General features: G+C 43.4%; 2 protein-coding genes across 3 annotated transcripts; one reads left to right on the top strand and one right to left on the bottom strand.

Moving 5' to 3' along the window:
- Window positions 1–6703: 6703 nt before the first annotated feature.
- LOC123102548 (dual specificity protein kinase shkD) lies at window positions 6704–14345 on the top strand. 2 transcript variants are annotated; one of them, XM_044523941.1, is made up of 14 exons: window positions 6704–7007; window positions 7175–7862; window positions 8459–8894; window positions 9034–9637; window positions 10440–10480; window positions 10573–10641; window positions 11030–11130; window positions 11943–12021; window positions 12495–12593; window positions 12670–12738; window positions 12830–12879; window positions 12973–13054; window positions 13587–13681; window positions 13822–14345. In XM_044523941.1, the coding sequence occupies exons 2-14, from the start codon at window positions 7459–7461 to the stop codon at window positions 13952–13954; spliced, it is 2262 nt and encodes a 753-aa protein (XP_044379876.1). In that variant the 5' UTR covers window positions 6704–7007; window positions 7175–7458; the 3' UTR covers window positions 13955–14345. The 2 variants fall into 2 exon arrangements, with proteins under 2 accessions (XP_044379876.1, XP_044379878.1); XM_044523943.1 differs by having other exon boundaries at window positions 6722–7041.
- Window positions 14346–17073: 2728 nt separating this feature from the next.
- LOC123101244 (two-component response regulator ORR5-like) lies at window positions 17074–18129 on the bottom strand. The gene is made up of 5 exons (XM_044522782.1): window positions 17925–18129; window positions 17770–17816; window positions 17557–17634; window positions 17356–17426; window positions 17074–17161 (listed from the first exon to the last, which is right to left on the bottom strand). The coding sequence occupies exons 1-5, from the start codon at window positions 18127–18129 to the stop codon at window positions 17074–17076; spliced, it is 489 nt and encodes a 162-aa protein (XP_044378717.1).
- Window positions 18130–26071: the final 7942 nt, after the last annotated feature.

Here is a 26071-nt window from a genome sequence, read left to right on the forward strand (position 1 = left end):
GATCGGATGGATTGTTGGGAGGTGTTGGTCGATGAGTGGTGCTCACAACGATGGCTAGCCCTCCACAACGAGGCCAAGGACAAACGTGCCCAAATGGAAGGTGTGCCACACCATCAAGGCAGCTCCAACTTATATCAGTTCGGGCGCAACTGGGTATGTGGTTTGCTTCATGATTCATGCAATTCATTCATCATGCTAGCTTGAGCCCTTTAATTACTAATTTTCATTGTTTCTCTCTTTCAGGCACGCTACAATAAGGCGGATAAGGTGCCAGAGGTGTACGACCTGTATGCCATGGCCCACACTGCCTCTTTCAAGAAAGTCAAGGCTTTCTCTCAGTCTGACCTCGATGATGCAAACAACTTCACCAACATCTCCTCCCACAACAAGCTCGTGAGATATAGAGATGAGGGGAAGGCGAGGAAAGGGGAGGACTTTAACCCGAGCCAGGGTCCCATTGATCCAGAGCTGTTGATGATATCTGGTGGCGGGAGGTCCCATGGCTCCATAGCCATTGGAGATGGACTTATCCGTTGTCCTAGCACTCTCCCGGAGATCAAGGCGCGCCAGTCGAGCTCCGCTCCTGAGATAAGGCCTCGTGAACGGCCAGTGCAACTCGCCATCAAGGTTAGTGATACGTACTCAGTTATCTTTCTCCATTACATTGTGTGCGCTTCCATCAATGATTACAAATGGTCATGTGAGTGGTGTTGCAGGCTGCTATACAGAGTGAGAGAGATAGAACGGAGAAACTTCTGGCGGAGGCGGCGGAGAGGCAGCGGGAGTTGGAGGAGAGGACGACAAAGATGATGGAGGAGGAGAGGGCACGGAATGACATGCAGGCAAGGGCCATGTACGAGCTCCTTGTGGTAAGTTTCTTCTGCAGATTAGCCAAAACATTCATGTAGTGTTTGTCTCATTACTAACTAGTATGACTGAGTCGTCAAAACCAAATGTGCAGTCTGTGTGCGAGAAGACAGGTCAGACCGCTCCGCCGATGCCAGTGATTGCTCCTGGGACCACGGTGAGTTTTATTTGAATGGACATTACTTGCTAGTCTTAACATTTGAGTGTCATCATGCTAACAAGACATTGGAAATGATCTTTGGTGCAGCGTAACTCCAGACAAGCATCGCACGATCCTTCTCCAGCTACCGACACGAGCCACCCCGCTCCTACACCTCCTGGATCTTGGTAAGTTTATCTAGTGTTTTGCTTAACACATGCATAAAGACCTAGACTTAGCTTTATTTCCTCCAATGCTTACCATAATGACCTAGACTTAGCTTCTTCACCTCCAAAATGACTTAATAAGCTTACTGACCTCCAAAACCATCCATTTTACCTAAGTTAGCTCTAAAACGATCTGTACTTAGCTTACTTATGTCAAAAATTGCATAATTAGCTTAGTTAGCTTATAGACGATCCATTTTACCTAAGTTAGCTCTAAAATGACCCATTTTACCTAGGTTAGCTTATAAATGATCCAGTTCATCCAAGTTAGCTCAAAAATGACCCATTTTACCTAGATTAGCTCCTAAATGATCCATTTTACCTACGTTAGCTTTAAAATGACCCATTTCACCTAGGTTAACTCCAAAATGACCAATCTTACCTAGGTTATCTCATAAACGATCCATTTCAACTAATTTAGCTCATAAACGATCCATTTCACCTAGGTTACCTAAAAACGATCCATTTCACCTAAATTAGCTCTTAAATGATCCATTTCACCTAAGTTAGCTCAAAAAGATCCATTTCAACTAAATTAGCTCATAAATGATCCATTTCACCTAAGTTAGCTCAAAAACGATCCATTTCAACTAAGTTAGCTCATAAATGATCCATTTCATCTAAGTAGCTAAAAAAGATCCATTTCACCTTAGTTACATGAAAAACGATCCATTTGACCTTAGTTAGCTCATAAACGACCCATTTCAACTAAGTTAGCTCATAAATGATCCATTTCACCTTAGCTAGCTCATAAACGACCCATTTCAACTTAGTTAGCTCATATATGATCCATTTCACGTAAGTTAGCTCATAAATGACATACTCTTCTTGTTCTAGTCTTCTTCTTGTTCTACTCTTCTTGTTCTAGTCTTCTTCTTGTTCTACTCTTCTTCTTGTTCTAGTCTTCTTCTTGTTCTACTCTTCTTGTTCTAGTCTTCTTCTTGTTCTACTCTTCTTCTTGTTCTACTCTTCTTGTTCTAACTTTCTTATTTTTCATTTTGCAGAGTTCATTCACTTGACGAAAGCTTGCATAGATGGAGTGCTCCTTATCCCTTTCTCTGTTTCTTTTGTATCGTTGAACTATGCATGTATCGTTGGATGAAACTATTGTAATATATGGTTGGATGCCTCTATGTTGAACTTGTTATGTATGATGGAACTATGCATGTAATATATATGGTTGGATGATGAAGTTATGTGTTGGATATCTTATATGTTTGCTCTGTAGTGGCCTTTTGAAATATATCTATATATGTCATCTATATTTGTGATGAAAATTGTTGGATTTAATAAAAAACAGATAAAAGAGCCAATATGCAGGCTCTTTGCCGTCTGCCACCGACGGCAACGGGCTCTTTGCCGTCTGCCGCGGACGGTAAAGAAGGCACGTGGCATCCGGCTGTGCTTCCTGGGAGCTGACCCGTTTGGTCAGTTTGCCTACAGTGGCAGACGGCAAAGACTTTGCCATCAGTGGCAGACGGCAAAGAACCTGCCATGTAGTGACGTGTAGATGACATCATACGGCGGACGGCAAAGACACTAGAAAGTTTGCCGTCAGCGGCGGACGACAAAGGCCTGCCGTTAGCCACTTAACGGACTGACAGCGCAATTATTGCCGTCCGCCTTCTTTGCCGTTTGCCGCGCTCTCTTTGCCGTCTGCTGCGGACGGCAAAGAATTTGCCATCAGTAGCAGACGGCAAAGTAGCTGTTTACCGAAGCCTACTTTGCCGGAGCCTTTTGCCGTCCGCGGCTGACGGCAAAGGCCTTTGCCGTTCGCTGTTCATGCCTTTGCCGTCCGCCGTGGCAGACGACAAAGTAGCTGATTCCTGTAGTGAGCCTGTATTTACAAGAAAGTGAGTGGGAGGACTACAACATTTCTGATAAGTATATGTGAATGACATATTGTTGATTGGAGATAATGTAGAATTATTTTGCAAAGCATAAAGGAATGTTTGAAAGGAGTTTTTCAAAGAAAGACCTCGGTGAAACTGCTTACATATTAAGCATCAAGATCTATAGAGATAGATCAAGACGCTTGATAAGTTTTTCAATGAGTACATACCTTGACAAGATTTTGAAGTAGTTCAAAATGGAACAGTCAAAGAAAGAGTTCTTGCCTGTGTTACAAGGTGTGAAACTGAGTAAGACTCAAAGCCCGACCACGGCAGAAGATAGAAAGAGAATGAAAGTCATTCCCTATGCGTTGGCCATAGGTTCTATAAAATATGCTATGCTATGTATCAGATCTATTGTATACCCTACACTGTTTTTGGCAAGGGAGTACAATAGTGATCTAGGAGTAGATCACTAGACATTGGTCAAAATTATCCTTAGTGGAATAAGGATATGTTTCTCGATTATGGAGGTGACAAAAGGTTCGTCGTAAAGGGTTACGTCGATGCAAGTTTTGACACTGATCCAGATGACTCAAAATTTCAATCTGGATACATATTGAAAGTGGGAGCAATTAGCTAGAGTAGCTCCGTGCAGAGCATTGTTGACATAGAAATTTGCAAAATACTTACGGATCTGAATGTGGCAGACCCGTTGACTAAACTTCTCTCACAAGCAAAAAATGATCACGCCTTAGTACTCTTTGGGTGTTAATCACATAGCGATGTGAACTAGATTATTGACTCTAGTAAACCCTTTGGGTGTTGGTCACATGTCAATGTGAACTATGGGTGTTAATCACATGGTGATGTGAGCTATTGATATTAAATCACATGGCGATGTGAACTAGATTATTGACTCTAGTGCAAGTGGGAGACTGGAGGAAATATGCCCTAGAGGCAACAATAAAGTTATTATTTATTTCCTTATATCATGATAAATGTTTATTATTCATGCTAGAATTGTATTAACCGGAGACATAATACATGTGTGAATACATAGACAAACAGAGTGTCACTAGTATGCCTCTACTTGACTAGCTCATTGATCAAAGATGGTTAAGTTTCCTAACCATAGACATGAGTTGTCATTTGATTAACGGGATCACATCATTAGGAGAATGATGTGATTGACTTGACCCATTCCGTTATCTTAGCACTTGATCGTTTAGTTTGTTGCTATTGCTTTCTTCATGACTTATACATGCTCCTATGACTATGAGATTATGCAACTCTTGTTTACCGGAGGAACACTTTGTGTGCCACCAAACGTCACAACGTAACTGGGTGATTATAAAGGTGCTCTACAGGTGTCTCCGAAGGTAATTGTTGGGTTGGCGTATTTCGAGATTACGATTTGTCACTCCAATTGTCGGAGAGGTATCTCTAGGCCCACTCGGTAATGCACATCACTATAAGCCTTGCAAGCATTGCAACTAATGAGTTAGTTGCGGGATGATGTATTACGGAACAAGTAAAGAGACTTGCCGGTAACGAGATTAAACTAGGTATTAAGATACCGACGATCGAATCTCGGGCAAGTAACATACCGATGACAAAGGGAACAACGTATGTTGTTATGCGGTCTGTCCAATAAAGATCTTCGTAGAATATGTAGGAGCCAACATGGGCATCCAGGTCCCGCTATTGGTTATTGACCAGAGAGGTGTCTCGGTCATGTCTACATAGTTCTCGAACCCGTAGGGTCCGCACGCTTAAACGTTCGTTGACGATATAGTTTTATATGAGTTATGTATGTTGGTGACCGAATGTTGTTAGGAGTCCCGGATAAGATCACGGACATGACGAGGAGCTCCGGAATGGTCCGGAGGTAAAGATTCATATATTGGATGATATGGTTTGGCCAAGGGGTCAGGCCCACGGGGCTATAAGTCGGTGCAAAAGGAGTTTTGCGAAGGCCAGGGGGCCAAACGCCGGAGACCCTAGCGCCGAGGCCCATGGCGTCTGGGTCAGATGCCAAGGATTGTGGCGTTTGGTCCTGGAGTCCGAGTGGGACTCTTGCCTTTTGGGAAAAACCGACTTTGAGGAGGCTTTTGCTCCAAGTTTCAACCCCAGGGCTCAACATATAAATAGAGGGGCATGGTTAGCACCAAAGAGACATCAAGAAACACCAAGCCGTGTGCCGGCAACCCCGTCCCCTCTAGTTTATCCTCCGTCATAGTTTTCGTAGTGCTTAGGCAAAGCCCTGCGGAGATTGTTCTTCACCAACACCGTCACCACGCCGTCGTGCTGCCGGAACTCATCTACTACTTCGCCCCTCTTGCTGGATCGAGAAGGCGAGGACATCACCGAGCTGAACGTGTGCAGAACTCGGAGGTGTCGTGCTTTTGGTACTTGGATCGGTCGGATCGTGAAGACGTACGACTACATCAACCGCGTTGATATAACGCTTCCGCGAACGGTCTACGAGGGTACGTAGACAACACTCTCCCCTCTCGTTGCTATGCATCACCATGATTCTGCGTGTGCGTAGGATTTTTTTTGAAATTACTACGTTTCCCAACATTCACCCCCCTCAAAGAGTGCTTCCACATGTGAAACAATCCAACGTCACATCATTACGATGGGAATCACCGCCATCGAGCGGAACTACTTTGAACATTGATGGTTCCTTTAGTGAAGGAGAGAACGAGGCAGGTGCATGGATGATCTTGCGTGACGAATCTGGGGCGCCCACATTCTCATCCTGCCAAGAGATGCGGTAGTGTTCATCGCCTTCAGATCAAAGCTTGCTGCATGCATGGAGGGCTTAGCTCCAGCTATCCAGTGGACATCGACGTGTGTTGACTGTTGTGGTGTAGTCCGACCACCTTTAGTTGACACACATGATACAAGTTGCCGGTGATGATAGATCTTTGCATTCTATGATGGTTCGTGAAATCAACACATATCTTGAGGAAGGAAGATAGTTTGTAATCAAGCACGTTAGAAGAGAGCAGAACTCTATGAGTCATTATTTAGCAAATTCCAGTAGAAAGGAGAAGCACACTGATGTGTGGCTTCAATTAGGGCCTGGTGAGGCACCTGAATTATGTAATGTAGACATGTTTGATGCTCATCTATAAACTCTTTCTCTCCCTGCCAAAAGAAGAAAATAAATATTACAAAATATATGATTAGAAGAGAAAAATTCTGATTTAAGACAAACCGCAAGTTAATCAACTTATTTTGTTTCCAACTTTTTAAAATATACAAATGGTTGACATTCAATATTGTATGGCTCTTGCGCATCCAATAACAACACACTTATTTGTCATATCTTGCCGTGTTTTCTCAACCGAATTGCTCGGCAGAAAATAGAAAGAATAAAATTCTTACGGGTCAAAGAAGAAGAGAAACTTGTATAACAACAATGTAGTTGATCAACATGAAAGATATCCACATGCACCCACAAACATGTACTAGCACAAAAAAGGGGAGAGCACACCAGAGTAGAAACACGCAGCACAAAACACCAAAGAGGCAGTTAGAAGCCAAACCCTAACCCAATTGTGGCAACGCCAGTGGGAAAGGCCACTGATAAAATGGACCAACCAATTCGCCCATTTCTCCCTGCTCTCTCCCTCTCTCTCTCGTCAGATGACGCCACAGGTTGGCATTGGCAGCAAGGTAGATGGATAGGGACAAGGACAGCCAGCCCCCCCTCCCCTCTCCTCTCCCCTCCTACTGTGTGGATCAAACGATATAGATAAATAAAACAAAGCAGATTGACAAGTAAATGAATTTCTGAGGAAAATTCCAAAGCCCAAATAAAAACTAAGACCGGAGCTTTCCATCATCACCTCGCGCAAGGCCAGCGAGCAGCCGCCGTGTTTTTTATTGCCCGGCTGACCAATCGCCGGAGGAGGAACTCACCACCAGGTCACCTATATCATTTCCGCCCTCCCTCCCCCTTGTACGCTTGCTTCTTTTTTATCTTGATTATTTAATTGTTTAGTTGTTCGCCCATTTGGGTGTGTGTGATGGATGGATAGATAGATTCCAAGTTTCCAACCCCAGCTAAGCTGCTACTTGTTTGCTCCGAGCAGAAGCCAAGAACAGCTCCCTCCCAAGGAAGGATCTTTTTCTTTTCCTGGATTTGGTCCGTTCCTGTCCGGGAAATCTCGGGTTGGCGGCGGCTGGATCTCCGGGAGGAGGATTTGATGCCGGTTCTTGCTCCATTTTGAGCCCGAATCATCCTGCCTCGGGACCGGCGACAGGCGAGCGGCCTTTCGAGCTCCCGGGAGCCGCGGAGGGTGAGCGAGGCGGCCTCGGAGCGCTCGGGAGGGCGGCGATGCCGCTGGTTTGATTCTGGTTCACGCTGCTGCCGGGGATGGAATCCAGCGGGGAGGAGCTCCTGAAGAAGATCCGGCAGCTGGAGGTGGGCCAGGCGCAGCTCAAGCAGGAGATGTCCAAGTTCGCGCTGCCGCCGACCGGCGGCGGAGGGGAGCGCCGGCGCTCGCAGTCCGTCTCCCCCAGCCGCGGTGCGCCGCCTCATCCTGCGCCGGCGCCGGCGCCCTCGAGGCGGCTCTCCGGGGGGCTTGATGCAGGCCCGCGGGCGTGGGGCCGTGGCTCCGCGTCCTTCTCGCACTCGTCGCCGCTGCAGCGGGAAGGCCGTGCCGCGGCGGAGGGCGGCGCCACGGGCGCTGGGCTGGCGGAGCGGCAGTACCGCAGGGTGCTCCAGTCGCTGGGGCAGTCCGTCCACATTCTTGACCTCGATGGAAGGATCATATACTGGTGAGCTTTCTACTTCTTGAATGTTTGTTGACCTGTTTTGTGCGAGCTTGTAAATGCTCGAGGAGCTGCTGCGGTGATAGTGATGGCATCGGTTCAACTGTTCTTGTTATACTGCAATGAAGTGACCATGCATCCAATGGGAGTTGTGCTTTTAGTGGCATTTTAACCATTTATGCATGAGATGGTGGAACTTACTACTTGGTGAAATCTGGTATTTTGTACTACAAGTTACGTCCATGCTATGTCACAGTTTATATTGATTTGAAGTGAAGCTTTCTGCCTGGTTGAACAAATTGGTAACTGTAAAACAACACAATAAGGTTTCATGGCACTTCTGCCATTGTTGTTCCAAGTTGCCCAAGAGCCAAGAGTTGAGTGATGCACATGGGTCAAAGTTTTGGGTCTTCATTTTTGTGCGAGTCGCATTGCTTATCGATTCAGCAACACAGTTTGATAGTCGTGTACCTACTTCCCACCTGTGCTAAACAAACATCACATATTTTTTTTTAGTCTGCAGTTCTGCATGGATTTTCGCTTCTCTTTTGTTCTTGTTAATGCTTTCTTATCACCAAAGCCTTTCATTTGCCATGATGTAGGAATCGGTCTGCAGAGAATCTCTATGGTTATCCTGCATCAGAAGTACTTGGTCAGGATGCACTCATGCTGCTGGTTGATTCCCGTGACCTCAGTGTGGTAAATGATATGTTTCGACGTATTTCTTTGGGTGAGAGTTGGACTGGGAAGTTTCCAGTTAAGAACAAGGCAGGGGATAGGTTTTTAGCTGTTGGCACCAACACTCCATTTTATGATGAGGATGGCAGTTTGGTGGGCATTATTTGTGTTTCAAGTGATTCACGCGCATTGGAGGAGATACTCAGTGGACCTTCAACCTCTGCAAGGTCCCATTCAGAATCATCTAGCCCCTCCTGTTGTGATGGCAGTTGCAGCAACAGTAATCGAAAAGCCAGTTTGTTGAACAGAAATCCGTTTGATCCCCAGCAGTCTACTATAGCCTCCAAGATAACAAATTTGGTGAGTTCTGTTACTACTTTATTATTGTAAAAAGTAGAAATATGCATGCCATTGAATAGCAATGAAACATTGTTTCTCTATAGCATGTTTTCTTAATTATTTGCTACCGTATTCCTTTCTGATATTTAGAATAACACAGGCTAACAAGGTCACAAATAAAGTTCGTTCGAGGGTCAAGATGGATGAGAATGGCATGGTACGGGAAGGTGGCAGTGGTGAGAGTCAGTGTTCTGATCGTGATAACAAGGAAGGTCCATCTAGTGGACCAAGTACACCAAGAGGAGATGCACCACATGGTGCCTTCGGCACGGAAGAGAATTCCCCTGGGAAATCAACCAAAACAAACGGTGATGAATCAGAAGCGAAAATAGGTCTCCACAAGATCTTGAGTTCAAAAGCAGAGGCATTGTTGAACAAGAAAGGGATAACATGGCCTTGGAAAGGGCGGGAGAATGATGTGCCTGACTGCAGAAATCAGGTGACCTGGCCATCGTTGCATAGTGAGCAAGAGAATGGCCAGAATCATCCGAAAGTCTCTGACACTCAATTGGCTGAATACAACCAACCTAACAAAAACGAGGCATCAGGTTCCTGGTCTTCTTTCAACAATAACAGCTCAAGTAGTGCAAGCAGCACTGGAAGTACCAATAGTAGTGCTCTATACAAAATCGACCATGAAGCAGACTGTCTGGATTATGAAATCCTGTGGGAAGATCTTGTAATTGGAGAACAAGTAGGCCAAGGTAGTTGCTTCTCCTTTTGTGAATTCTTATGTGTATATATATTTTATCACATTGAAGTTTCTATGTTGTTTCATAGTTTCTACCAGCGGCTTTAGAATTGACTATTTGGTTATTGTAACTGGCTTTGTCTGCATGACATTACTTTAGAATAGCTCCTTTCCTGTCCTATTTGTTTTATAAAATCTATGCTTGTTGCATAATCTCCATTGTCAAATCAGCTAGATAATATTACAACTAGATATGTACTCCCTCCGTTCCGATTTACTCGTCGTGGTTTTAGTTCAAATTTGAACTAAAACCACGACAAGTAAATCGGAACGGAGGGAGTAGTTGGAATAAATAATAATCCATTTTGCCCCCAGTTTGGCCAAGTTTTGGTTCTAATTTTATTACAAGTGGGGCCAGTTAGCTCACTAGCTCTAACTCCTAATGAGACATAGAACCTCTGGGCTTTCACATGGGTAGCTTAAGTCTGCTTTCAAATCTGTGATTAAAATTTCTACTTTCAACTTCTTAATATGCTATTTTGGTTTGATATGAATTTGCGCTACTGAAAGTGTGTGCTTATCCCTAGGACCTGAACATTTAGAGAGCTTGGACCATCAAGAACTTTCCTGGCATTTATGCTCAAACACTTCTCCGGATCCAAATACTCTTGTGTGAATTTAGTTGCTATATTGGGTTTGTTATTTTTTAGAGGAGTACAAGCATGCCAAAAATGTTGAACGGACAATGGAGTATACTGCTTTCTACTATATCGAGTGTTTTCTAATTGTGTCCCTTTCAATTTTGATCTGCACAGGCTCCTGTGGGACAGTATACCATGCTTTGTGGTATGGCTCGGTATGTTCAGTTGTTTCTTTGTTGCACGAGTGACTTGTCTCTGTTCACTTTTGGTTGTTAGTTTCATCTTTTTGTTTGGCATTTTGCTGCAGGATGTGGGTGTGAAAGTTTTCTCCAGGCAGGAATATTCGGAGGAAGTAATACAGGCCTTTCGACAAGAGGTAATTTTCCATTTTTAGCACAACTTCTGTTAGTTGATTCATGAATGAAATATACAAGAGAAGACAATGTCTCTCTAATCAGCAGGGTGGCTTTCAGTATTTTCTTAGCCGATTAGCTAGCATCAAACCTGTGATGTTCTATTGATACTTTGGGCCTGTCAAAATAATGAAAATTTGTGTTCTCAGGATGCCCATAAAAACCTATCATTGCCATGGTTGCCAAACATTTTGGTGTGAACAAATATGAAAATAACATGGCCACAGATCATCACTTTTTTTAAAGGTTAAATCTGGAATATAGAAATAAAGTATTCACTGACTTCAGGTCTCGTGATATCATTTTAAACTTAGTTCTTCTATAATAAATTGTCATCATTCGTATGTGAAGGTATCCCTTATGAAGAAATTACGCCATCCTAATATACTGCTCTTCATGGGTGCGGTTACATCTCCACACCGCCTTTGTATTGTTACCGAGTTCCTCCCACGGTATGTTCCCTACTTTGTACTTGCGTTCTACTACCCTATATTTTTGAAAGTATCTATTCTCTGGCTGTTGCTCTCTTCTTCAAATGTATAAGACAATGACCGGAGCTACTTGTACAAAACCTGCCATGGCTTAATTTTTACAAAAACATTTTCATGAAGGCATGGTAAATCTCATCTCTATCAAAATTAAGTACAGAAGATGGCACAAGCAAGTGCCATGTCACTCCATTTTCTTTCTACTATTTGATTCAAATCTTATGAACAAAATTGAAAAGAATACCTAAGGAAACACTCAGTATTTATAAAATATAGTTCATACTATACACTTAGTAAATACTTAAGAGCACACCTCCTTTCTCTAGATTTCTCTTACATGCATATAAAGACCCAACATGTTCCATATTTTATAGGACCATTAATAATCAATTTTAATTCTAATAAAAAAGAAAGTTGAATGTCTGCAACTGTGCAACAATGTGTGGATTTGATCCTAGCTAACAGAAGTTATTTGCTGGTTTTAACTAGATTAGACATGTCTCCTTTTCTCTTATGGTGTATCCATACTTGTTGATAGAGGTGGACAAAAATTTATGGGGCCATACCGTTTATTAGGCTGTTTAGTTGTATATTTTTATCCATGTTAGCACATCAAGATAGTTTTTGAATTTATGCTTCAGTACTCACTGGCACGTCAAGATTGGTTTTGTTCAATTTTTATAACAGAATATGACTACTACCCTGACTTCATATTTTTACCTACAGAAAAAATAGGTTGGGTCTCATTTTCATCGTTCATTATTTCTCAAATGCAGTGGAAGTTTATTTCGCTTACTTCAAAGAAGCACTACCAAGTTGGATTGGAGACGACGTGTTCACATGGCTTTAGATGTTGTAAGTGCATTTCTTTTAATAGCAGAATGTGGATTTTCCCACAGATCACATATTACTTTTTAGTCCAAAAGGAAATGCAGTTAATGACAGGAAAAACAGAGAATTATTCTTGGATTGTGGTATGCAGAGACATTGATTGCATACAAAACGTAAAATTTGAGACACCTGATTTTGTATTTGTTGCAAATGGGCACGTGTAGAAGTTGAATTCCAGATAAAAAGGCCACATCGGGTAGTTCCAGTGCAAGAAATAAATATATTTGAAAAGTGAGGTATCGTATGTTCATATATTCATTTATTTCCCCCCCCTGGGTGGCTGGATTCTACCTGAAGTTTCGAATTATTGTGATGCTAATACGCACATAGCTATTCTGTGAATAGTTTTGGTTAGTTTGCGTTTCATTTCAAGCAAGGAACTTCCGAATCTCCTGGATGATAAGATTCTTAACGTCTTCTTATTAACATTTCTACAGGCAAGGGGCATGAATTATCTTCATCACTATAGCCCACCTATCATTCATCGAGATTTAAAGTCGTCAAATCTGCTGGTTGATAAGAACTGGACTGTTAAGGTAACATTACAATCATTTGCTCTTCAAACTTTTTAATATGTTCCTACTTGCATCTCATTTCATCTCGCTCAATCAGGTTGCAGATTTTGGTCTTTCACGTCTCAAGCGTGAAACTTATCTCACAACAAAAACAGGAAAAGGAACGGTAAGTACAAGCAAAATTCATTTGATTGATTGACATACACAGCATGGATCTTTTGTTTTCCTAACTTTTTTGATGCCGCTTTCTTGTGTAGCCACAATGGATGGCTCCAGAGGTATTGCGCAATGAACCTTCAGATGAGAAGTAAGTACATGACAGTTGTAATCAACAGAAGTTCCTGTGGTCACATCTGCAAAAGTATATAATTGCTAATGACTTGAGTGACTACATATATAGGTCTGATGTGTATAGCTATGGGGTGATCCTATGGGAACTTGTCACTCAGAAGATACCGTGGGAAAATCTCAATTCAATGCAGGTATATTGCTTCTATGTAGTTTTATCTGTCATTAAATCATCTGGTTCTGGCCATACATTTGGTTCAGATTGTGATGATTTGGACTTCAAGTAATATTTGTCTCAGCAGCTCCTCAAAAAGTTAAATTCCAAGAGTAATATATTCCTTTTGGATTGGTTACAGCGCTTCCTAGAATTTGGCACAACAACATGAGCTGGTTGACATATGAATATTCAGTTGATGGACTTCTAAATTTGTCCGATTAATTGCGATCGCTAGTATTATTGGTCACCTAGGAATGTAACTACTGAGTTACGAGAAGCAGCATATTCTACTGGTTTTCATATTCTGGAGAAGTCCCATGAATAGTGTGAAATTTTCTTATGGTAGCAGCATCTGTGCTCAGTATTGCAGATTAAAACTGTATTGCATTAAAAGAAAATCTAGATCACTTGCAGTTTTCTCAGAATTTGACAAGTTTTGTAGAATGTACATTAATTGTTGAAACTCTTGCCTATTTGTACATTAATTGTTGAAACTCTTTCCTATGTAGGTCATTGGTGCAGTAGGTTTCATGAACCAAAGGTTGGAGATTCCCAGTGAAACAGATCCTTACTGGACATCACTTATACTGAGTTGTTGGGAAACGTATGTACTATCTCTGCCATCCCCCTTTTTTTTTCTCACTCTTCTTAAAGACTTGCCTTTTCAGACTTCATAAATTTTGAACCGTGCTGGTTTTCGTACATGTCGTGTGTTCTTACTACCATTGTCCTTGGTGCAAGCAGCGACCCACAAAGCCGTCCGTCGTTCCAAGAACTTCTGGAGAAGCTCAGGGAACTGCAAAGGAAGTATGCTGTCCAGAATCAGGCGCAGCGAAATGCATCTGCCGCTGCGAAGAACAGCATCATCGAGGAATGAAGATTCCAACAACCTGCCAAGGCGGTGAGTTTGCGAGTGAGGAGGGAACATCGTCGGTGATGGAGTGGCGTTTTAACCCAAGAAAAGATTCGTGCCTCCCGTGTGATTGTTTCACGGAACAGCCGATGCTGAAGATTGTGCAGATGGGGTATCCTCCGACCGCAACTTCTGGCAGCAAAGATTAGAGTAGTGAGTGAGCCGAGGCTGGCGCTTTTGGGGTTCTACATTCCGTGGCGATGCATGACTAACACGTGATCGGATTGATCGGGCTTGCATTTGTAACACGGAGAGGACGGTGTTGCTGTGTAGATTGTTCTGATGACAAATTGTACACGAGTCGCCAATCATCAAGAACCTTGTAAGATTCATACTTGTGTTTTTTTTTTGCTCCCTTGCCTTCTTCTGCTTTTCAATTTCCTTTTGGCGGGAATTCTGAATCCCAGCACAAATCAACCGAAGCTGGTACTGTGCTTCTTCTACTTTTATTTCTTTTATTAGTATAAGGAAAAACATAACTTGGCTATTTTGTCTGCTCTACAATTTATTCGAGCAGTGCCTCTGCTCTTCCAATTTAGTACTCACTCCGTCCCATAATATAAGATCCCCATAATATAAGATCGTTTCCAAGCTAAAACACAGAGGGAATATTTGGGTAGCATGAATCCCAGCAGTAGTATGGGCCAACTTCCCTCGAGCTCTCTGTTTCTCCAGCTGCTGCGCGTCATTCCCTCAGCTTGCCCTTTTCATCTTTCGCCACCGCCGGTCTGCAACGTTGGAGCTGTCAAGTAGAGCTTGGTGCGGGCAAGGCGGTCATCGTGCGGTTGCCCTGTCTTCGTTCTAGGGTCGATAAATTCGACGGTGCGACGTCCTTCGAGCCAAAATGAAAGGGTAGGGTCCCTCTTCGGCGAGGAATAGGTGTGTGTGCGTTGTACTTGGTCCCCATAACCCCGTTGCAGGCGATGGCGAGATCGTTTTCAAAGGCAGCTGATGTTTCCCTGCTGCTGCTCATGTCTCCGCGGTGTTCGAGCAAGCAAGCCGTCTTTCTTCGACAAGCCGAGCTTCTCTGTTTTCTTTCAGCTTGTGTGCTGGGCACCCTTGTATCTTTTAGCCGTTGGCTTTTCTTTCTGTTTTTGCAAGGTGTTGGTGTTGACTGTAATCCTGGTCAGTTGATGACTTAGCCATTGTCTCAAGCCTTATTGTCTACAAAAAGTTCCATTTTTATTTTTTATTTTTGCGAATAGTCTACAGAAGAGTAATTGACAAAAAACTACCATATTTCACGTATCCGTCTTACAGAACTATCACATTTTGAAAACTGACCAAAAACTCCAGTTTAACGCTAATTTCGTGACAAAAAACTACCAGATCGACTTGATGACCAATTGAAGCATTTTAAACGCATTTCTGACAGACCCGGCCCACCGGTCAAGACGGCGGCCGCGCTAACGGCTAACGGCGCTCGCCTGAGCCCGTTAGCCGCGCGGGTCGATCGGGCCCGGTCGGACCAGGACTAACCTGGCCGACCGGCTAGCTCGTCGTCCTCCCCACCCCACTCTCCCCTGAGCTCGCTGTCCTAGCCCTAGCCGTCTTCGTTCATGGCGGCGGCGGATCCAAACTCTGGTGCCGAATCGCTTGGAGGAGCGCCCCCCGACGTGCTGGGCGGCGGGGATGCCGTCTTCGTTGAGGTTGATAAATGGCTAGGCAGCAATAGCTTTGCGGTCGAAAACCAATCCCAGCCTCAATCTCAGCCGTCCCAGACGATTGTGAGTCGGCGTGTAGCAGCAGCGTCGAAGAGAAGACGCGCAACTCAAGGCCGGCGCAAGCTTCCTTGTCTTGTTGGCCGCGCGAGGTATGGCAACAAATCTGTAATTCTTTTTATGAAATGGTTTGTTTTGTTAGGAATCACGATCTATAGGCTAGTTGCATAGTTAGATTTACATTAGAACCATGTTTGAGCACAACGGGAATTGAAATCTGTTGGGAACATTAACAATTTGTTTTGCTGTGACTGAATCAAAAATGTCAGAAAATAGAAAATTTAAACTGTCAGACACTAAATATTGTGCAGACCATTTAATTATAAATTTTCCAATTTGTGGTGCAGTATTGATGACCCAAAGTAGGAAATTTGGTTCCATTTCTTAGCCAGAGAATCTGTGGTTAGAGGAATTTACCAGTCGAGCTAGCCGATCGGCCAGATTAGTCCTGGTCCGATCGGGCCCGACCGACCCGTGTGGCTAAGGGGCGTCAGGCGAGCGCCGTTAGCCGTTAGCGCGGCCGCCGTCCTGACCGGTGAGCCGGGTCTGTCAAAAATGCGTTTAAAATGCTTCAGTCGGTCATCAAGTCGATCTGATAGTTTTTTTCATGAAATTAGCGCTAAACTGGAGTTTTTGGTCAGTTTTCAAAATTTGATAGTTTTATAGGACAGATATGTGAAATGTGGTAGTTTTTTTGTCAATTACTCTCCACAGAAAGTTCTTGTTGAAGAACATTCACTCAACAGAAGAGATGGTTCCGTTGTTGTTGTTGTCGTCGTCTACTTGGTATATATGATGAATGACAACTTTTTTGTTTTGTTTTTCTGGTTTCTTCCCATCCTGGCCTTATTGCTCTCGGCATAGTCCATTGCAAAATGAACGTGCAGTGACTCTTCATTCCGGATGATCTTATAATATACTTCCTTCGTTTCTAAATATAAGCCTTTTTTAAAAGATTTCAATATGAACCATATACGAAGCGAAATGGGTGAATCTCACTCTAATATCCATGTATATATATATATCCATATTTAATCCATATTAAAGACTTTCATTTAGAAACGGAGGGAGTATATATCCCTGATAGCGATGTGTCCGTCACGTTTACAAGAGGCGTGAGTAGGGGATCCGCCGGTTAGCAATACATACTTATATGCTACTCCCTCCGTTCCAAATTACTCGTCGTTGAACTAAAACCACGACGAGTAATTTAGAACGGAGGGAGTAAGTTGCTAGCCTTCCCTTAGTTACAAAGAAGGGATGACAGGATTACTTAGACTTAATTAATTAATTCATAACAGAATCCATACGCCATGCAGTAGCGTGTGATGCCGTCAACGGTGCAACCTGAGGACGCAATGCTCACTGGAGGAGACGGCTGCAGAGGTGCGACACATCGGACGGTTGGATGGGATTGAGCAGGAAATCCTCGGCTCCTTCCTCCAGGCACCTGACGGAGTAGAAACGTACGTTGTACTTTCTATGATGACTCAACTTTATACTAACTTTGTACTAAAGTTAGTACAAAGTTGACTCATCTATTTTAAAACATAGGGAGTACGTGTCAACGATAAGAACATGAACTTGATGCATGCTAGAGCTATCAGTCTGTCACCACTGATGAATAAGGGCCAAGGTACTAACCTGTTGATCCTTGTAGGCACGTTCACCGAGGACATGATCACCATGGGGATCTCCCTCAGCTTGGATGACCCCTGCATGCATCCATCCATCACATTTTCTCTATTTTCATCCCAAAGCTATGCAAGAACTACTTTAATAAAGATTTTTCGTACATACATGACTTACTATGAAACTTGACAAGGGAAAAAAATTCTGTATTACCTTGACCTTCTTGAGGACCTCGTAGCCGGTCATCTCCAGCATTGAGTAGTCAGTGAATATCATGCTCACATTGGCCTCCTGCGTCACGAGAACACGCATGCCATTTGGTATAACACATGCGAAGCACAAAAACATCTGAAATAAAGAAGGACAGATCAAAGGTTGAGCAAGATCTTTTCACAAAAAAAAGGTTGAGTAAGATCACATGCATACGGAGGCAAGAAGCTCCAGCGCCCTCTTCCCGCTGTCCATGGCGGTCACTGCACGCATGCACGGACACCACTCGTCACAAAACCATGTACGACAAAAACAACAACAAGAGATTGAAACATGATGTGATCTTGTGGATTGATTATGGACGCACGTACCGCGGAAGTTGAAGCTCCGGAGGATGCCGGAGATGACGACACGGTCCATCGAGCTGTCGCCTACAACGAGAAGGTGCGGCGGCGCTCCCCTCGTTTTTGTAATATAAGTCAAACGAAGACGCAAAAATACAGGTCTAAGCATTTCAACAAAGCCCTCAAATTCTTCATTATCTTTATTCTTTGAAGCTTTAGGAGGAAAAGACATGGGTTTCTGAACCCATGGTTCTCTTTCTTTATCATGTTTCGTGTCAATGAAATATCTCTTATTATATTTTTTACTCTTAGGTTGTGGGTTATCAAGATCAACATCAAATTCTTTTTCCACCTCATTATCATTATTAGGTTGAGCATGTACATGAACATCATCATTATCATTGTTGCTAGGTTCATGTTCATCACCGCATTGTGTTTCAGCATCAGAAATAAAAGTATCATTTAGATTCTCAGGTGTGTCTACAGTAGGTTCACTAGAAGCATGCAAAGTCCTATTATCTTTTGTTTTTTTAGAAGGACTAGGTGCATCAGTATTAATTCTTTGACAGTCTTGTTCAATTCTCTTAGGGTGACCTTCAGGATACAATGGTTCCTGGATCATTTTACCACCTCTAGTCATAACTCTAACAGCATGATCATTCATCTCATTAAGCAAATCTTTTTGTGTTTTGAGGACTTCTTCTAAGTTTTTATCATGGAAGCATGTTTGCTCACACCCTTGACATCATTAACAGTTCTAAACATATAGTCACTCAAGCGTTCAATCATATAAGCATTTCGTTTCAATTGTCTACTAACATATGCATTGAAGTTTTCTTGTTTAATAATAAAGTTATCAAATTCATCCAAGCATTGACTAGCAGATTTAGTATAAGGAATATCACCTTCATCAAACATATAGAGAGAATTTACCTCCACTACCTGTGTCAGAGTATTAAGATCATGTATTTCTTCAATCAGTGTTAAATTCTTAACATCTTCAGCGTTAATACCTTTTTTCCCATAGATTTCTTTGCTTCTTGCATATCTTCAGGACTGAGAAATAGAATACCCCTCTTCTTCGGAGTTGGCTTGTGTGGTGGTTCAGGAAGAGTCCAATCATTATCATTACCCGATATATTATTCAGTAATTCTTTAGCTTGTTCAACAGTTTGTTCTCTGAAAACACAACCAGCACAACTATCTAGGTGGCCCCTAAAAGTATTGGTTAATCCATTATAAAATATATCAACTGTTTCATTTTTCTTGAGAGGATGATTAGGCAAAGCATTAAGTAGTTGGAGAAGCCTCCCCCAGGCTTGTGAGAGACTCTCTTCTTCAATTTACACAAAGTTAAATATTTTCTTAAAACAACTTGTTTCTTATGAGCAGGAAAATATTTTTCAGAGAAGTAATAAATCATATCCCATGGACTATGCACACAACCAGGAGCAAGAGAATTAAACCATATCTTAGCATCACCCTTTAATGAGAAATGGAACAACTTAAGAATATAGTAGTAGCGAATTTTTTCCTCATGAGCAAATAAGGTGGCTATATCATTCAGTTTAGTAAGATGTGCCACAACAGTTTTAGATTCATAACCATGGAAAGGATCAGATTCAACCAAAGTAATTAACTCATGATTGACAGAGAATTCATAATCCTTATGAGTAACAAAGATAGGCGAAGTAGCAAACTTAGGATCACATTTCATTTTAGCATTCAAAGATTTTTCTTTCAACTTGACAAGTAATTTCTTAAGATCTTCTCTATCTTTACAAGCAAGAAAGTCCCCTAGCTACCTATCCATCCATAACATATCCCTTAGGTATATCAGGCAATTCATATCTAGGAGAGCTAGATCTAATAGGTGTTTCATAACTTACAGTTTCGAAGGCTTTATCAGTTTCAAATTTCATCGGCCATAGCATTCTCAATATATTTAGCTCTTGCAAATTATTCATCAGGAAATTCACCTAGTGGCACATCATCATGCAAAGTACTAGCGTCATCTACTACTTGCGACATGTCAGAATTAATAGCAGGTGGTGGTGTGGCAAGCTTACTCAAAACAGAAGGTGAATCAAGTGCAGAGTGTGATGGCAGTTCCTTACCTCCCCTCGTCTTAGAGGAAACAATCTTGGTTCTGGTATCTTTCAGATTCTTCATGGTGATCAACAAATATGAATCCCAACTGACTCAGCAAATAGAGCTATGCTCCCCAGCAACGGTGCCAGAAAAAGGCCTTGATAACCCACAATTATAGGGGATCACAACAATTTTTGAGGGTAAAATATTCAACCCAAATTTACTGATTCGATACAAGGGAGCCAAAGAACATTCACAAGTATTAGCTGTTGAGTTGTCAATTCAACCACACCTGAAAGACTTAATATTTGCAGCAAGGTGATCATTAGCAAAGTAGTATGATAGTAATGGTAATAGTGACAATACTAAAAGTAGCAGTTTTGTAGTAATTGTAACAACATCTGAAAGTGCTAGTTATCGACTAGAGGGGGGAGGGTGAATAGGCGATTTTTATGAAAGTCTTCAAAGCACGTGGCTTTGAAGACAAACAGTAGAAATGAACCTATTGATATGCAGCGGAAGGTAGACTACACTAGACAAGCCATAGTCAAGTAAGCAATGAAGTGAAATCATGAAGACTATCAAGAGCTAGGTAGAATGGATCAGGATGGAAGATAGTATGAAGCCAAACAACAACAGTCTTCACACAGTGAAGTCAATCAGATCACGCAAGCAGGCAATGACTTCATGAAGACAAACAGTAAGTAAAGAGAGGTATAGGATAGAACCAGTTGCTTGGTGAGGACAAGGATTTGTTGGACCAGTTCCAGTTGCTGTGAATACTGTACGTGTGGTTAGGGAGGCTGAGATTCAACTCAGAAGACCACGTATTCACCTTATTCACCTTGAGCTAAGGACACACAGTCCTCTCCCAATCACTCTGGTAAGTCTTCAAGGGAGACTTCCAAACCTTCACAGACTTTGTTCACCGACAATCCACAATGACTCTTGGATGCTCAGAACGCGACACCTAACCGACTGGAGGACTCACAGTCCTCAAGTGTAACAAGTGTTCAGATCACGCAGACAGAAAGACTTCAGTGATGCCTAACACTCTTTGGCTCTGGGTGTTTAGGGCTTTGTCCTCGCAAGGATTTCTCTCTCAAAAGCTTCGGAGGTGGGTTGCTCTCAAACGACAAAAGCCGTGCACTAACTCTGAGCAGCCAGCAATTTATGGTGTAGGGGGTGGGCTATTTATAGCCATGAGGCAACCCGACCTGATTTGTCCGAAATGACCCTGGGTCACTAAGGAACTAACACGTGTCCAACGGTCAGATTTCAAACACACGCGACAACTTGACTTGGGCTACAAGTAATGCTGACTTATCCAGCTCTGGATAAGATTTGCTCTCATTGTATTCGCTCGAAGACATAGGATTTGGTTGAGCATCACTTCAGTCACTCTGACTTTGTTCACTTGGACCCCACTTAACAGTTCGGTGGTTCCTATGACTCAACAAAGAATAAAAGGAAACTACAAAACAACTATGTCTTTGCAATCCATAGTCTTCATGCGATGTCTTCTCATGTCATAGTCTTCAATGTGAATCTCTTCACAGACCACCATTGTCTTCAATGTCTTCACACATTTTTAGGGGTCATCTCTGGTAGGTAAACTGAATCAATGAGGGACTACTACCTATGTTATCCTGCAATTCTCACAAACACATTAGTCCCTCAACCAAGTTTGTCGTCAATACTCCAAAACCAACTAGGGGTGACACTAGATACACTTACAATCTCCCCCTTTTTGGTGATTGATGACAAACTGGTTGAAGTTTTCAATGGGGATAAAAGTATGTGAAAATTTAGAGATTTAAGGCATTGTCTTCATAAGTAGCAAAAGGCTCCCCCTGAAGATGTGCATATAAGTAGTTTGCTCTTGAATGCAAATGCACATGACAGATTTTACTTGTGGAGATCCTCTTCAACCTATGAAGATAATTCATCATGCATATAAGGATATAACAAAGATAATGACATGCACAATGAAAAATGGACGTCTGCGGAATGACTTCATGCGGAATTTATCATCGCATCATAGAGTGGCAGACAAGGTAGCAGACGACCATCAACTTTAAGTGTTACAACCCAAAGAACCAAATGTATCAAAAACGAGAGTCATAACCACTTAGCAAAAATATAGCAACCACCCATATGGACCCGCTTGAAGACTATCAACTCATATGCTTCTCCCCTTTTGTCAGTAAGGACCAAAAAGATTTGAGACATAGAGCATCTACTCGTTCCCATCAGGAGTAGATGAAGGTGTAGGGTCAACGTTGGAGTTCGGTGGTGCAGAGGGGCCTGGTGCAGTGTCGAGACGCAGTGAAGCCATGGATGGTGAAGTGGCATCATCTTCTTCTTCGATGACTCTCGCAACAACAGTTGCTGCCGAAGATGAATACTCAGAATCTTCAATGGGTGGAGTTCGACGCCAACTTGCATTGCGAGGAGGAGTGGAGTCAAATTTGAAACCCTCAGTGAAGCCATCTTCGCGAAGATCTTCTTCAAGGCATAGCAGTGTGAGACTCTTCCAGGACCTCCTACAGGCTTCATGAGCAACAAATGAGTTCTTGGTGGCCAAGTTTCTAATGTGATTGACGTCCACCAAGATGCTCTGCATCTGACGCTTTAGCCAGTGATGGTGCCGATCTTGTTTTTGATGCAAGGCCACAAGAAGCTCTTGGTCATTGAGCACATGATATCGCTTCCGAGGCCTTTGAGCAATGGTGCTTTCAGTGGCTTCAGTAGTCGCACGATGAGGTGCACGTGTATTGCCAGCCAGATGATAGACACGAGTTGCAGCAAGAACTCCCTCAATTGGTTGCGAGAAGCTTTGGCGATCAACCTTATGAAGATAAATTGGCTCCTTGGCAGGCTCAGGGTAGATGGCTTCGAGAGACATATCAACCTTAGGTAAAAAGATAAGATGGTTGCGCGGAGAGGGCTGATAGTTGGCAGAAGAGTGAAGCTTGATCAAGCACATCACCCATGGAGCATAAAACTTCAGGCCAAATAGATCAATTCCAGATGCAGCAAGTTGCCTAATGAAGAAATCTTGAGCATTGAAGCTGATGCCATTGAGAATATAGAACACCAATCTCTTCATCGTGCCTTCAAGCTTAGCTGCAGGAGAATGTCCTTTGACGGGCGATAGAGTTCACCTTACAATGTGATAAATGGTTCGGGGCAGATACTCGAGGTGTTCGACAAAGAATTCCTTAGGATAGTCAGCATCTTGTGGCAGTGGCTTCATCATGCTGAGCATCTGACTCATGTTGGGCTCAGGCTTCTGAAATATGCTCTCCAATGCATTCCTGTGTAGCTGACAACTAGATTCATAGTATTCACCTGGAGTGGGCAGGGAAGTAAGGTCGATGATATCTTGAGCTTTGGCTTCATGGTGCACATCACTTGTCATCCACTCAAGGACCCAAGTCTTCAGATCCCTGTTGTAGCCACGAATGTGAAGAGTAGCATAGAACTACAACAGAAGCTCTTCCTTCCAATGCTCTTTGTCAGTGACGAACTGCAGAAGGCCAACATCTTTGAAAACAGTCTAGAGATTCTTCCAAGAAGGGCAGTCCAGCAATGGCTTCACAATCCAGACGCATGTGAGGAAATATCCGCTCTTGATTGTATAAGATACATGAGTAATAACTGCACTGCGGAAAGCTCCAAAAGTGATCAGATGAGATCTTTGGCTTCGAGTACGGGTTCTTGGCACTGTCAAAGAATGTGTTGTGTGCCCTGAAGCTGCTTACACTGAACGATCCTGGCGATGTTGCAGCACCGGGAAACCTTGGTAGTCTGGGCTTTGGCTTTTGGACCTGAGGCCTGTGCTCCACATGATATTCATATTGTGGTCCGGGAGCAGTGGGAGGAACTAGAACATGCCATCTGACAGTGACAAGTTGGATGCGATCAAATGCCTACTCAATAGTGTGAGCCCTTGGAGGTGGAACAACAGCGTTGGCATTGACAGTGGCTTCAGGTTGCACACTAGCGTCAGGTGCAACATTAGCTTCAGGCATCTCATGAGCTTCTGGGTCCACATTGGTATCAGGTGCCACATTATCTTCAGCCATGATAGTGTCATTAGTTTCAGCATCATGTGATGTGGCCACCTCAGTATGGTCAACCTCCGTGTCGTCAATGACAGGAGGGTCGGGCACAGTCACGTTCTCCTCGAGAACGACTTCTTGAGTGACAGGGGGTGTGGCAACTCTTTCTTTTGGACGCGGTACTTGATTTTCATCGGCTGATGCAGCCGAAATGTCTTCAACAACATTGGCTTCAGACTCAGAGACATTAGAAGTGGGAGTGGCTTCAGGAAACACTTGGCGTGCTACTGAGCTTTATTGCACTTCTCCCTCTAGAATGCTCGACATGGCGACCTGTGGCCTAGGGCCTTTGCGAAATGCGGGCGACGCCTATGGTGATGGAGTGGTCTGGACCATGTAGTCGTCGTCAAGTACCGGAGTGGTGACTTGAGGTGGTGGAGTACTGGGTGTGTCTTCATTACTTGGGGTCTCTTATTGAGGGCGATCGGCCCACTAAGCATCCTGAGCAATTGGCGTCAAAGGACGACCAATGCTGATGAGTTCACTGTTCGTGAGAATAGGCGATGATACCGGTTGGTTCTCGATTTGAGGAAGGACTTCATCATCATCTACATTGGCTTCACGACCAATGTCTTCAGCTGTGATGGGGTCAACAACTGGTACTTCTTCTTCTTCTTCAGGAGCCTCTGTGGTAGCATGCTCATGAACTACAAGTTGACGCTCTTGGTTGGAGGAGGCAGGACGTGCAACTGAGATGGGATCAACAACAAGTGGCTCAGAGGCCACAGCGCGCTCATTCTTTGAAGCCTTTTTCAGTTTCTTCTGTGACGGAGCATCATCAGAATCATGCTTGTGCTTGCGCTTCCTGGCATCAGCTTCAGCTGCCCTTGTCTTCTTGAGTTCTGAAGCCGCTGAGGGGACCTCAGGCTTCGAGCCTATCATGCTGGCAGGGAAGACAATGCTAGGTGCTTCCTGCCTTGGGGCTTCAGCGCGTGCCGTAGTAGACTTCTTCTTCTTTTTGGCAGCCATTTTGGGGTTGATACCAGGACGCCCTAGAGCCTTGCGCTTCTCAGCCTCATTGTGTGCTTGAACACATTTCTCTGCGAAGTATTTTATCCACTCTCTTGAACCTTTGGCTTCCTCGTGTTTCTTGTGAAACTGCTCCTTGAGGTTATGTAGCATCTGCTTGAAGCTTTGAACATCAGCCACACTGAGCTTGGCCATGTTCTTCTTGAACTGTGCCTTCTCAAAATCAATTTTGTTCTTCAGCTCGACAATCTTCTGAGCCAAGGCCAACTCATTAGCAATGGCTCCGTGGAAGGTGACATTGATGTCAACTGGTAGCTGAAGATCATCAATGCCGAGGCTCGGGTCATCAAACCATTCGTCGATGAAGTGGTTCAGAATATCCACATCAAAGAGGGGCAGATCGTTGAAGATCTCTGCCTCTTGCTTGCTCTTGATCAGTAGTTCAAGGGCATCATCACCAAGATCTTCGTCGCTTGACAAATCAATGGTTTCGTCTTTGTTCCACAGAACGACAACAAGAGTAAGTTCATGCCCAGAGATCTTCTTGGGCTTCTTGGTTTTCTTTGTCTTCTCGGCCTTCTTGGAGACACGAGACAGATCCTCAGAATGCACACTGGGTTCAGGAGGTGCAGTGGCCAATGGCTTCATGAGTGAAGCTTTTGGTGCGGCAGAGGGCTTCAAAGCTTTTGACTTCTTTGGCTTCTGCGACTTAGGTGGAGCTGGTGCGTCATCAGAATCTGCGTCGTCAGCTGTGTGATCCACTGTAGCCCCCTGTACAGCAATATGAGTGATGAGGCCTTCAAGGTTGTAGAAGGGGCCGATTTCATTGGGATTGGCATCACATGTGCCATCAGCCCTTGGTGTAGATGGACCAGGGTTGAAATTGAGTCCCAGGTCCTTCTTGTTCTTTGCATCAGACTCCTTTGCAAACTGGAAGTTGCGCCTGAAGATATTGTCTTCATGACACCACAACAAAGATGATGGGTC

The sequence above is a fragment of the Triticum aestivum genome, chromosome 5A (assembly GCF_018294505.1).
Source record: "Triticum aestivum cultivar Chinese Spring chromosome 5A, IWGSC CS RefSeq v2.1, whole genome shotgun sequence".
Classification (NCBI taxonomy): Eukaryota; Viridiplantae; Streptophyta; class Magnoliopsida; order Poales; family Poaceae; genus Triticum; species Triticum aestivum.

Bases quoted from the DNA above. Each gene is read 5' to 3' on its own strand.
- LOC123102548 (XM_044523941.1), top strand. From the start codon at position 7,459: ATGGAATCCAGCGGGGAGGAGCTCCTGAAGAAGATCCGGCAGCTGGAG. The intron at 9,638-10,439 runs GTAGTTGCTTCT...TGATCTGCACAG, and splicing joins TGGAGAACAAGTAGGCCAAG to GCTCCTGTGGGACAGTATAC. The intron at 12,594-12,669 runs GTAACATTACAA...TCGCTCAATCAG, and splicing joins ATAAGAACTGGACTGTTAAG to GTTGCAGATTTTGGTCTTTC.
- LOC123101244 (XM_044522782.1), bottom strand. From the start codon at position 18,129: ATGTCTTTTCCTCCTAAAGCTTCAAAGAATAAAGATAATGAAGAATTT. The intron at 17,427-17,556 runs GTAATACAGAAT...GGATGCATGCAG, and splicing joins AGGTCCTCAAGAAGGTCAAG to GGGTCATCCAAGCTGAGGGA. The intron at 17,162-17,355 runs GTTAGTACCTTG...CTACTCCGTCAG, and splicing joins GTGCCTACAAGGATCAACAG to GTGCCTGGAGGAAGGAGCCG.